This window comes from Anser cygnoides, chromosome 21 (assembly GCF_040182565.1).
Source record: "Anser cygnoides isolate HZ-2024a breed goose chromosome 21, Taihu_goose_T2T_genome, whole genome shotgun sequence".
In the NCBI taxonomy this organism is placed as follows: Eukaryota; Metazoa; Chordata; class Aves; order Anseriformes; family Anatidae; genus Anser; species Anser cygnoides.
In genome coordinates this window covers 8471783-8484554 of record NC_089893.1, presented here as the reverse complement: position 1 = coordinate 8484554, position 12772 = coordinate 8471783, and the positions used below count along the sequence as shown (strand labels likewise).

General features: G+C 47.3%; 1 protein-coding gene across 6 annotated transcripts in view; it reads left to right on the top strand.

Annotated features, from left to right (window-relative positions):
- FLI1 (Fli-1 proto-oncogene, ETS transcription factor) overlaps nucleotides 1–12772 on the top strand; it is an 88894-nt gene that overhangs the window by 39634 nt on the left and 36488 nt on the right. For all 6 annotated transcript variants that reach the window (XM_013188548.3, XM_013188547.3, XM_048063242.2 and 3 more), the window contains one exon: nucleotides 10740–10951. In XM_013188548.3, the coding sequence (XP_013044002.1) occupies nucleotides 10740–10951 (212 nt within the window). The remainder of the gene's footprint in view (nucleotides 1–10739; nucleotides 10952–12772) is intronic.

Sequence of the window (12772 nt, the reverse complement as noted above, 5' to 3'; positions counted from 1 at the left end):
CCATGCTGATAAAATCAACAGACTTTCTGTTAATGGTTACTGATAAGAGATTTTTGTAACTTTTTTTGCTCAGCCTCCTAGGAGAATAGGTTTTGCTTTTGTCTAGCAGTTCTAGCCTTAGGATAACACTTGCCACTTCTCTGACCTCTGTCTTCCGAGGACATTGGAGCACTCTGCAAAATCGGAGAACTTTTGGGGGCATGCGTTGTACAGATATGGAAGCCGAGAGATGGAGACATCAATGCATCTGTAAACAGACTCTCACATCTTCTGCTGTTCAGTTAGCCAGGAGGCAGCACGCACCGGCTGATTCTAGGAGTGGAATTTGGTGTCTGTATTTAGTCAGTGCATTCACAAAATAGCACATTTGTCCTTAGCAATAGCTTCCCATTGCACCCGGCATCAGAAAGTATTTCACTATTGCAGTTTCCTGAAACATGAGTGGGGGTAGGATGCTCTTTTCTCTGTGATGTTTGGTATCGCTAGGAAGAATATCACCTTGTCAAGTCCTTTTTGTGTTGTAGTGTTAACTTTGGGTTTCAGCCCAGGTGCCAGAATGGGATTTGGACCCACAACTTTTTGTCCAAGAGGTGAGAGTGCTGGCTATCCGTGAGTCCTCCCAGGACCTTTCTCTTGCACTAAGATTAGAACATCAATATTTCTTTGTAACAAAATGAAAAGCCCCTGGGAACTTCCAGCGGTGTAAACTGGGTTTTCCTGTTCAAATATCTTGATTGAGATTGACAAAGAAAATATCTCAGTGTAATCCTGCCGAGCTGTTTTCCTTGGAATGCCACAAGCAGGCTTGTTCACAAAATCTCTGCTTTTCCTATAGGCGTATGCAGAAACAATCTCGTCACTGGAGCCACAGGGGCTGGGCTCGGTGCACAAGAAAAACACAGATCCATGCCATCCCAGCAGGGTGGCAGCCGTCAGTTCCACTGCCAAGTGGAGGAGACCAGTTGGGAACTGGATAAGGAGCCAGCAGAGGCTGGGTATTCTGCACAAGGCATCAATGCACAGCTTTATTCAGCTCTCAGCTGGGCAGTGGTGGCACCTGTATTTGCAGCCAGGGTCAGTGGGCGAAGGAAATGGAAAACCTGGTCTGGGCATTGTTGCTAACTGCTCCTCTTTTGGCTGGGCTGCCTCATGAGGTTTAAGCCTAATATTTTAGAGGGATTCAAGGGCCTGTGGCATCCAACTCCTGCTAAATATGGGCGCAATTCGTGTATCTTCAGGCTCTTTTGAAAATCTCAACGCTGGGACTTTTCATCCCAGTAAATGGCATTTTGGGGAAGGAGGCAGGTAAGAGTTTCGCATCACCCTATCGAGTGTGTGCATATGCTGAGTCTCAACTGACGAGCACAACAAGCTGTGCAGAGCGCGAGCTGGACTTGGGGAAGAGGCAGGCTCCTGTGAGTCCTGAACCACCTCCCCGTTTCCTCTTATCTCCATGCTTCATGTGGTGCACACTTGACAACACGCCTAAGAAACCAGTTCTGGGCTGAAACACTGAGTTTACGCTTTGAGTATCATAAGCACTGAGACCCCGAGTACGGATTTAATCCAACCGTAGCTCAGGGACCGAGGCCAAGCCCAGAATGCAAGTAGGCTCAAGCCCGAGTGCTTGAAATCTCAAGCCACATCTGGTTTAGGATTCAGCTGCAGGACTGCATTGGTCTTGTATTTGCTCACACTGATACAGTGTCCAGACCTTGTAATACGCAGTGTAGATGTCACTGATTGATTATGCCTTTTATTTCCTTTTGGCTGAGCCTTTCCATCACCAAGTATTCCCTGGGTAAGAGGCAATCAGCTTTGCTTAGGATTCTTACCTCTATTTCAGGGGAGAAGCATATACTGTGCTCTCTCCAGGAGACTCTGCTTTGATTCCGTCGTGCTGTTGTTTTTCCTTAGTCTGGAATAAGTCATCTTGGGCTGAAAGTGCATGTTTTGTTCTCTGCGGATGGAAACATAACAGCACCCGATGAATGTTTCCTGATGGGCTTCCTGCGATTGTGAAGGGAATGGTGTCAGAGAACAAAACAGGATACGATTGCGGTGTTTGTGAATGTAACTGGGACAATGGTATCAAAGTGAAATAAAAAATAATGAATGGACATTGGTGTAGCGGTGAGTCAGAGCTCAGAGGAACCTGGAATATTTGTGCCTTTATAAGGTGCCACTTCCCAGACCTTGCATTCCTGGGAGAACACTCTTTTTACAGTTTCCAATGTTTCGACAGTAGGAACCAAGCTGAGAGGATAAGATTTGGGGGTTTGCACCTATTCCTTCATGCTTTAGAGTCCACTCAATGTCCTTTTCCAAGGCAGCCTGTCGAAGGGGAGACGTAGATGTGAGATACCCTCCCTCATGACAGAGTCCCCAATACTTCTCATGTTGTCATTTTCCTTTCTAGGAAGAATCATTTACGTTGAAAAGATTCAATTGCTCTTTCCATGTGGAAAACAAAACCAGCAGGATTGTTATATAGGCTCAGCTTCTGGTATGAGTAAAAATACCACCAAAAAACTCTCCCTTTGCAGAAATGTTGGCACAACTGCAGCAGGCAAATGCAGTTTAAAGCAAGCCCGAGTTTTCTGAAATAAAGTGCTTGGTCAGCCTGCAAGCTCCTGATCAAAATTTTGCCACTAAAAACCAGCCTCTGGCACTACATCAAGGAGAGGAGTCAGGCAGTGGGTGCTCTGGGACAAAGCTGAGGTCAGCACAGAATTTCTGCAGAGCAGTAGACTGCATTTATTCCTCAGGATAGTTTTGGTTTGTCAGGCAGCCAGACTCCAAAACCATCTTGCAGTTTTCCCTCCATGTGTCTTCAGCAGAGAAGACCATAAAAATGCTACAATAATATTTACTGAAGTGTGTATGTTCACAGTTATATCCATGTGTCTCTGTTTACAAACGCATCTGCTCAGTGCAAGTCAATTATTTTACAAGGGCAAGGAAAAAAATGGAAAGGAAGGTGAACTAGCGCTAGGTGGATTTGGGTGCTGAGCTCTGGGAAGAAGTCAGCCATGCAGTGCCAAGCCTAGTGGGCAGCTCTGGAGTGGAGAAGATGTGGGCAGAGATCAGTGGTGATACAAGCCCAGTAAACTGGCCAAGGACAGTGTTAATACATGGCAAAGGCAGACTGGTGTTCTGGAAACATGACATGGCTTGGAAAAGACCCGGCGAGATGAGAGAGTCCTCCCACCTCGGCAGACAGTGCTAGCTCCACAGTTCTGCCGATTTGTTCATGGAGGCAAATCCTTTTGTAGCGAAATTAACTGTCAGAAATGAAACCTGGCTCAAGCAATGCCAACAGCAAAGCTTCCAGCACTTTTAGCAGGCTTAAAGTTTTTCCCCCAAGGTTCAGTACTCACCCTAAACCGTCTCATGTGTTTGGGTTGGCAGACCTGAGCAGGAATTCTCCCAGACTTTCTGGGACCAGAAGCCAGAAGCTGTGATTTGTCCCTTGTCTGCTAACGGGCAGGCACCTCATCCAGCTCCTCTGCTACTGCCAGCATGCATCGGTGTAGGCAGGGTACGAAGCACCAGGGAAAGGTGGGAATCCGTAGGGGGATCCTTCCCGAGAGGCCCAGGGACACGCTCAGGCTGGCCGGAGGCTGGCCGAGACGTGGCATGCTCCAAAGCACGCTGCGGAAAAGCTGCAGCGTGCCTCCGAGATTTAGAAGCTTATACGATGGAGACACGATAATCTCTCAGACACGTCCATGATGCGATAATCTCTCAGACGTGTCCATTCTCCTGGCCTCGTATTTCACCATATTACTCTTAAGAGGTCAAGAGGCCACAGCAGTAATTTGAGCAGGTTCTTTTTTTTGCTTCCTCTCCTGGTCCTGTGCTCAGGCCACACAAAACCATCTCCTGGAGGCTGCCCGCGTGGCTGAGGCCGGTGCTCCTCAGCCTCCTCAGCACCTGCCCTGGTGCAGGCACCCGCTGGGAAGAGCACTTGGGGCCCAGGTATCCCCACTTGGTATTCAGCCCGTTGGAAACAGATCAATTTGGGCTCTCGACTGATTGATGCAAAGCTTAGACTGAGATAAAAGTGCTTTGGTCCAGATCCGATGAACGTGTGCGTGGAGTCAAGTGCTCCAGTGCCCTTCTGAAAAGTGAAGTACAAAGCACGATTTATTTATTTTTTCCTCTTCTCAGGTTTTGGGGATCTTGAGATAAAATAATAAAGCATTAATTTTAGCAACCTTCTGTTATCTACCCAATGTGAAATTTCATGGAAATAATGAATGTACAAATAAAGAAAAAAAAGACATATTTCCCTACAAGAAGTTTTGCAAAATCATTTAACCTCAATTTTTAGCTGGTTTTGTGTGATCCCTGCTTCTGGTCTGGTTTTGCTAGTTACACCTATCTTATTCCTGTTTCGTTTCCTCCTAGCATGAGTTACCAAGTTGTGGTTTCCCAGTTATTTGAATTGTGAAGAAATGGTGCTGCACTCTCAGATTGCCAGGTTAAGCTCAGATGTAGTTCTCCTGATGGAAAGTGAAGGAAGGGCTGTCACAGCTGCAGAAGAGAGCTTGCACTGCAGTTTGTCTGGGTAGCTGGCCCGCTTTGTAGTTTTGAGCAAGCCTTCGGTGCAAAGGAAGCGCAAAATTATTGAAGTGTGAGATATCATCAAAATAATTAAATAAAAACCAACACGCAATGTTGTGGCCCTCCTTTATACACAAAGAAAGCCTCAAATCTACACAAACTTTGACACAGTCTTAAGGGGCTGGTGCCGTCTCCCTAATCCTCAGACCTGCTGCTGCAGCAGGGAAAGCCAGACTGCTTCTCCTCCCATCTCTCCTCCTCCGGGCAGGGATTACAGCATTTGGGTTACCACAACCCGAATGCCAGCAGCTCAACTGGAAAACAGTGTGAACAGAAGGGTTTGTCAGTCACCGTGCGATGCTGTAAGTAGATACAGGAGGTCTAGGGCGACGGGCCGGGGCAGCGATGGCTCTCAGCCTGCTGTTTGCACTCCAGCATGATGATGGGTCTCTGGTGCTAGCTGCAGCCCACAAATCCTCTGCTGCAGAGGCAGCCCTTAAATTGATTGCAAAGGGCACAAGATTGGATTGTGGTTGTTAGCAATAAAATGCCTATGATCATAATTTTCCAGGGGGAGTTACGGGAGTCCCTGCACCAATCCCATAATATCCTGTAAGTAAGGTGGAATAGCATGAGCAAACCTCAAGAAAAGTATACTGGAAGGATGTGGAATACAAAAAGCTGCAAAAATGTATCTTTTTGGTTTGGTTAGGTGTACTGTAAAGACTGGATAGAGTGCGGGGTTGCTGTCCAGGCCTTGCTTTGAATTACCCCAAAGGTTCCTGTTGGTGTCCCAGTAACAGCACTGGGTGAGGCTCAGCGCTCCGCAGAGCTTCCAGCACGAGCTGGGCAGGGCAACGGAGGACTGAAGGGAGAAACAGGAACAGACGGGGGAATACCCCGCTAAAGGTGCTGCCAGAGATCGAGGGCAGAGATGGGAATAACACTCTGCCTCCTGATTCAGTGCCCAATCCATTTGAATTTGCTGTCCCAAGATCAACCCAGACTCTGCTCCTTTGTAAATGTTGTATTTGACTCATTTTCTTGTAAGTCTGATGTTATCTCTTCCCTGCTTGTTGAGACGTTGGCAGCAGAAGTGCTGACTTGTAAAACTGCAGTGCCAGAATCATTTCTATTCAAGGAGTAGATCCTCTGTGTTAACCTCAAGCCGTGTGTAAGGCTCGTTACTCTTGGTACCTCTTATTTTGGTGCTCTGTGTCGCACATCTGGGCCCTGGCAGATGGTGCCTCTGAGCTGGTGACATTCTCTTTACAAAGATACTTCAGGAGTGATTTTCCCACAGGACTAAGAGCAGTGAATGTATTTTATTGCTAAAAAAATAAAAAAAAAAAGAAAGAAAAGAAAAAAAAGTAAGCCCTCTAACCCCTCTAGAGGTAGAAGTAATCTTTCCATGCAGAGCATGATGGTTCAGGTACTCAGCATTTTCTTCTCTTATAAGCCAGACATTGTGGAGGAGGATGAATCTTTGATCTTTAGCAATGCCTTTTAAATGTGGTTATGGCCAGAAAAGTGAATGTAAAGAGCTCAAAGTCAATATTCAGCATAAATGCATTACATGCACTTGGAAAGAGCTGTGATTGTAGGCACTGGGTCATATCTGGGATGAAAACACTGCCTGCTGTCACCTCACCAGCTCTTGTTTTCATGACCTTTCTCACAGAGCCAAGACCAGGGAACCAGGAACACTGAGAGAGCTTTCCTTGCCAGTGAACTTTGGATAAGGTTAAAAACCTGAACTTTTAAGGGTCTTACGCAAAGCAAACCTCTGGAGGTTAGGGAGGGTGTCAGGATATCCTGGGGCTACGGCTGTTGGTGCAGCCACCAGTGCAACAAAGGCTGTGTGGGGACAGTGAGGCATCTCGGTGAATGGTGGTGATTCACCTTACTTGTCTTCCTGGCACCCTCACCCCTTGCTGTTGCCTGGGGTTATTTCTCTGGCCCCTTCTGTTTATACAGAGTACGCTGCCCGAATGGCCTGCTCCGTTCATTCACTCAAGTGAAACCTCATGCTGGAGCTGTCAGCCGTCCCCACGGTGTGGCCAGGAGAGCACACTGCCTTTCCTGCAGCACAGCGACAAAATCAAGGGGTACCTCACCTCGCTGCAGCACCGAGACCTGGCACCTGGCCCTAGGTGGCTTGCCTTAAAAAAAGAAAAACAGCAAATTTGCCTTTGTACAACTAGAAACTGTTATTAATAAGAGCTGTGTACCACATTTTCATGTCTAGGGGATCCGTAAGTGTGTGCCAGCTCTATGCGAAGTTGTTTCAGTGCCCATGGCAATGGGAACTCGTGGCGGTCCACCGGTGGGCTGCCTGGAGAAGGCTGGGGCCGCGCTTCGCAGGGACTTGGACTTGCCTATCCCTGCGCTGCGAGCTGCCGTAGACGGGCCTTGCCACATTTATGCCAGGAATGTGATTAAAAACTGGAAAAACTGAAGCCAGCCTATTCCCAGAGGCGATATAATGTAACATATATGCCAGAGCAATACACACAAGACCCCTGTCTCAGACTCAGTCTGGCCAGCTCAAGGACACAGCCCAGGAGGCGACAGCATGGGGGGAACTCTGGCGAGCCGTGGCCTGTCTGCTTAGGTTATGTTAGCAGCTTTAACGCCTTGCCCTGTTTTCCCAATTGCCCGTCGCCAAACGCTAAGTAACTCTAGATTCTGGCGGGACAGACATTTGCCCTCTGGTATGCCGTTAACTGTTGGAAGTTAACTTCCTCAGCTAGAACTGAAGCCAAACACTTCCTGACCAGGTTAGGTCCTTCAAAACGCAGTCTTGCCAAGCAGAGCCTCTGGTAGCGAGTATCAGGAAGGCTGTACACGTTCCCCATCTGGGTCAGTAGCCTGAAATCCTGCAGGGCCAGCCGAGCCCTGTCCTCTTCCAAAAGAGCAAAGGGAGTCCTGGACAGTCCTCACTGCTCGGATGGGATCTCGGCGGGCCCTGCCCTCTGACCCTGCAAACTGCAGGCTCCGCGTTGCTCGCCGCCCCTTGGGGTTGCTGCCACGCCGTAGGTGTGCACATCGCGGCGAAGCTGGCTGCAGCAGGGCTTGGCAGCGCGCCACTCAGCTCCCCTCCCATGCAGTCAGCAATGCTCACTTGCTGTTTGCATGTGCAAGCCGATCGCGGGCAGGTGTTACAAGCTGCTATCGCTGCCTGATCTGCAGAAGCTCTGTGCGAAGCTCTGTGCGTCGTCAGCTCCCTCGGAGACTTGAGTCTGTAGCTTCTGTGGCTGGAACTAACTCAGGGTTTTAGCTCAAACGATTCCTGGTTCAGTAACTGCTTGAGCCTGCCATGGCGGCAGTCATCACCTTTGAATTTCTTTTCCTGTTCGCAACGGAGTTTTAAAGCCTGTACGTTTTGCAGTCTTCGGGCATTTGAGCAGCGAAGCGCAGAGCTTCTCCACGCAGCTGCTGCCTGCCCGTAAGGCTCTCATTCTTCTGGCTAGCTCCAGTTGCTGCTGCAGGCAGGGCCCAGCAGCCACCGGTCTTTCAAGGAAGATCCTTATCTGAGGAGGCAGACTCCTCCTGATGGCCAAGAATAGTGTGTGTACTTGCCTGTTGTTAGCTCAGTGTATTGCAGAGATAGTTGCACTTGGATGCTGGCTTAGTAATTGATCTTAGTCTGCGGCTGCTCTTTGGTGGTGGTTTTTTGTTGTTTTGTTTGTTTGTTCTGGGGGGCCGGCAGGTAGCCGTAAAGATCTCAGCTTTCCAATTATTTCTGTCAGAACCTGTCTTCAGAAGAAAAATGCCTTTAGGCAGAAAGAGCGTTTTCCCAGATATTATTTCCCTTACAAAGAGCTTTGTGTATGTTTTGAAACTGGAAATCTCCAAAAGCAAAAGCAAACGTTTTCAAAGCACGGTCGGTGAATTCACGGCGCTACTCACGGTTTCCCTGCCTCTCACTGATCCGATCAGCCCTGACCTGAGGCACGCAGCTAAGACTGGGTCTAGGGAGCTGTACGGCAGCCCAGCACCCCGGGATGTTTGGGGTTTGCCTACCACCTCATGCCATAATACAGGAAACCCCGCATTCTCTGTACTGAGAGGAAGCAGAGGCTTACGGAAGATGTGTCATTTAGGAACCCCGGTCTGACAGCCTGACTTCAGTAAATCAGAGAAGCAGCAAGATGCTGTATCCTTACCTCTGAAGGGAAGGCCGGCTCAGTTTTAAGAGCTGTCACCAGGCGGTATTGTGTCCTTACACCTTTCTGTGCAGCCAAGTTGCTATCCTGGGGATATGCTCGGTCTCTTCAAGGAGTTTCTGACAGAAGGCTGTGATCACAGGGATTGCACCGTAAGGAAATTCTTCCAAAGGGCATCTTTCACTCCCTGATTTACTCTAATTAAAACAGAAAATGGGAATGGGCAGTTAGGGAAGGTGCCCCTTCTACATTCACCAGGAGAGAGCTCCTGCAAAGGATGAGTGCAGCGTGAGCTCCTTGCAACGAGCAGCAGTAGGCAGCCTGTGGTAAAACCTCTCATTTTTGTTATTTGAAGGCTGAAGGAATCACAGCTCATCAGTGTGAGGTTGCTCACAAAATATTCATAGCAAATACTGTGATTTCAGCAGGACTTACACACATTTGAGGGTTGCCCTGAATTCAAGCTTAGTCAGGCCCACTTAAACTCGAGGCTACTCAGGCTTGTTTGGTTTTGTTACGTGATCTGATCTGAGGTCTGAGATAGAAAAGTGCTGATAGCTGTAGATGCAGAGCACCGACTTGACTCTTTCTAAGTGCGTTTATTTCAGGCCGAGAGAGATTCTCACATTTAGCCAGGAGACACTAGCTTTTGACATTTTTGGTGATGATATCATGCGCCTTGTAATGTGATTTTCACTGAGATTCTCGTGTAATCGGAGGATTCCAGCAGCTGCACGGTTCGAAGTTTTCACAATTTCTGTTCCCCTCCTTGGCTGTGGCAAAAGTGTGCAAAACTAACCTCAGAAATGACTGCTGGGGGGGAGGAAGAGAGAGGGCAACAATTCATTATTTTTAAAAGCTCACAATTTGGACTGTATTCTGTGAGTTTTGGGCACCAAGGGTTTAGCAACAGAGCAGCTTTGAAAGCAAAGGCTGTGTGTGTGTGTGCGGTGGGAGCCCACGGCTGCACACACAGCCACGTTACAGGTCTTCTGAATGCACAATCCACAGAGTAGGTGAGTCTGGTGCTGTCTTTGTTTCGGAGGTCTGCTCCATTAACTCACATTAAAGGACTGTGTACTTTTAGTCTGGGAGGTTCCTCGTTCAGTTTCTGGCCTGCCAGCCATAATGGCAGCTGTGTTATGTGCGGTTAGCTTAGCTCCATAAAGAACTCGCAGACCCCGTCAGATGCGCTTTGAATACGGCAGGGCTGTGCCAAAGCCTGTATGAGCCTGGCGTGCTTCGTTTAGAAAAGCCAAGCGCATCAACGCAAGGGAATTGAGAGTCAAAACGTTTTGTCAACATTTTGAGTTTCACCAGGAAAAAAAAAAAGGATAAAAAGGATAACAATTTCCTGTTTTTAAGCATTTCTAGAAATCCAGTTTGGTAACTCACTGGTCCTACATCTCCCACAAAATAAACAAAAAGTGTAAAGTAATGCATTTTTTATCCCACCACTAACACCCATAACTCTGACCTGTACTGACTGCTTCTCCTTCACGAGTAACCTCAAATATAAACACCACACAACACCCTTTGAAAGAAGATGTATAGAAATAATATGCACCTTCAAGTGACACTCCAGAAATGTTATACAGCACATATCTCTTTGGTTGTTTTTGGACCAGCGAGTGCAGACAGGTGGGCAGGTAACTATATAAGATCACACAGATGAAGCTGCTTCTCAGAGGCTGTTTACAGCAGGCAGTGAGAACGGTGTGGTTCCCAGCAGCCACCTTTGCTGTTTGCAGAAGTCAGATTAACCTTAACTCTTGCCCCACCCAGAGCAGCACAGCAGCTAGCAAAAGAACCCACTGGTTTTGCATACGGGTTGACGGACCCCAAAGAATCTGATTCAATCTGCGATCCTGACAGATGGCAATTTCAGACAGAGCTGGGCAGCTGTGGGGCCCTTGCAGGTGCTCACCAGCTCAAAGAGAGAACGCGAGTGGAGTTACTGGTTTAGTCATGACTCTGAGCGCTTGTTTTTTCTCTCCTCAGGAGGCTCTGTCGGTGGTGAGCGACGACCAGTCCCTCTTTGACTCCACATACGGCGCTGCCTCTCACCTCCCCAAGGCAGATATGACAGCCTCAGGGAACCCTGACTATGGCCAGCCGCACAAAATCAACCCTTTGCCTCCTCAGCAGGAGTGGATTAATCAGCCAGTCCGGGTCAATGTTAAAAGAGAATATGACCACATGAATGGATCAAGGTAAGGAAACCTTTCCTCCTCTGCAGAACTTTAAATAAAAGTAAAGTGCGTATCGTCCATTCGTGCTCTTGTCCGTCATACCAACAAACACAGCTATTCATGTAGGATCATATCCCACTGTCCCTGGAACCAGGGTTTCTTGTCACCCTTATTTTAATGGCCTCAGGACCTTGCACTTGCAGTTCTTTAGCATGCATCTCCACAAGTCTCCATGAACATTGTACAGACTGGGACGTGAGACTGCCAGGACAGAGTTCATGCTGCAAACACTGTTGTGAATGACACATTTCATCACCTAGTTCAGCATCCCACAAATGTGCCATGGTTCAAGGGGCTCCTAAAGATGGAGCTGGTCAATGGCTGGTACTTATCCCAGTGCTTCAGAGTGAAGCTAGTGAAAGCTGCACGCACTTTGTGAGCTTCATTGGAGGACAGTTCTTGTTGCACCTGTAGCTAGATTCGTGCTCTGCCAGGGCAGGAGCAGCAGTAGGAAACTGGGGAGGTATTTGATAGAGAAGAGAAAAAGAGGAGACAGAGGTACAATATGGCAGCCTATAAGGCGTAGCAGAACAAAAGTCAGATGTGTACCTTCAGGGTGGGTATATGTGACCACTTGTGGACAAGAGAGTTTAGGATTAGGTTTGAGCAGTGATGTTAACCATCAAAACCACACAGGTTATGCTGTATCCTCTATGGATTTTAGCCACAGCATTGTCTGCCCCATGCCTGCCCCACACCATTTGTAGCTAGAGCTGGGGGAGATGGATCATTGAGGGTGATGGTTGGACCTGATGATCTTGAAGGTCTTTTCCAACCTTTCTGATTCTATGATTTACCCCATTCAATGAGGATCTCAAAAAATTGAAAACATTTTCTTATCACAGCTCATTTCTACCAGTCAAAAGCCTGGGAAAAAAAAATAAAATTGCATCCTCTTGGACAGAGCCATAAGGTGTAAAAATTTCAAATTATGACAGTTTTAAATATATACAGTAAAAACAATTTCAGTTTTTAGCATTATATTTTAGAGCACATTGTTATAATTTAATTTGCAAAGTCACAAACATCTGTAACATTTGTACCATGTTAATTACAGTTAAACAATTGAGGGTTTTTCTTCTTGTTAGTTTAGGACTTCTTTAACAGCCTATTTTCCTGGTTTCTGAGAACCTAGCAAAGTGTAGAGTTTGAAACAGAAAGCAGCCTCACACTTTCAGACTTCTATAGTGAGATGATGGTGTTAAAGACTTCAAACAGCAGCATGCTTTTTTTTCCTCATAAGTATACAGTAGATGCTGATTTTACTCTAAGATAAAGGTCTTTGCGTCAGTTGGTCTTTGATGATGATCATTTGTAGATTGAATTTGATCTTGCCCCAGTTGTACCTTGGAGTTGCATCTGGACTTTGAAAGAACTATAGGGATTTTTGCTCAGAATCCAAGCTGAAACACAGGATAGTGATTTTTTATTTTTTCTTTTCCTGAAAAACACCATCCCTGGATAGCACAGGCAATGGGATGGATCCTGAAAGTACCAGCAGACGGGTTTTTTGGCAGTCACGAGGACTATCTTGGGCTACCAAGGCTAGCCTCCTTAATCCCTCTCTAAAATCATCAGGAGGGCAGTGCAGAGTGGGATTTGAACCATGGCTTGTGCATGGTGCTGCGCAGGTCTGACCTCTCCATCCTACAGAGAGTTGAACTAGTCATGAGAACCGAGGTGGCAGAATCAGTCTCACGTATGGCACAGGCAGCACACTCCCCTGATCATGTGAGGAAGCCCTTTATAGCATCACATCGGTTGCTCACACCAATGGTGTCA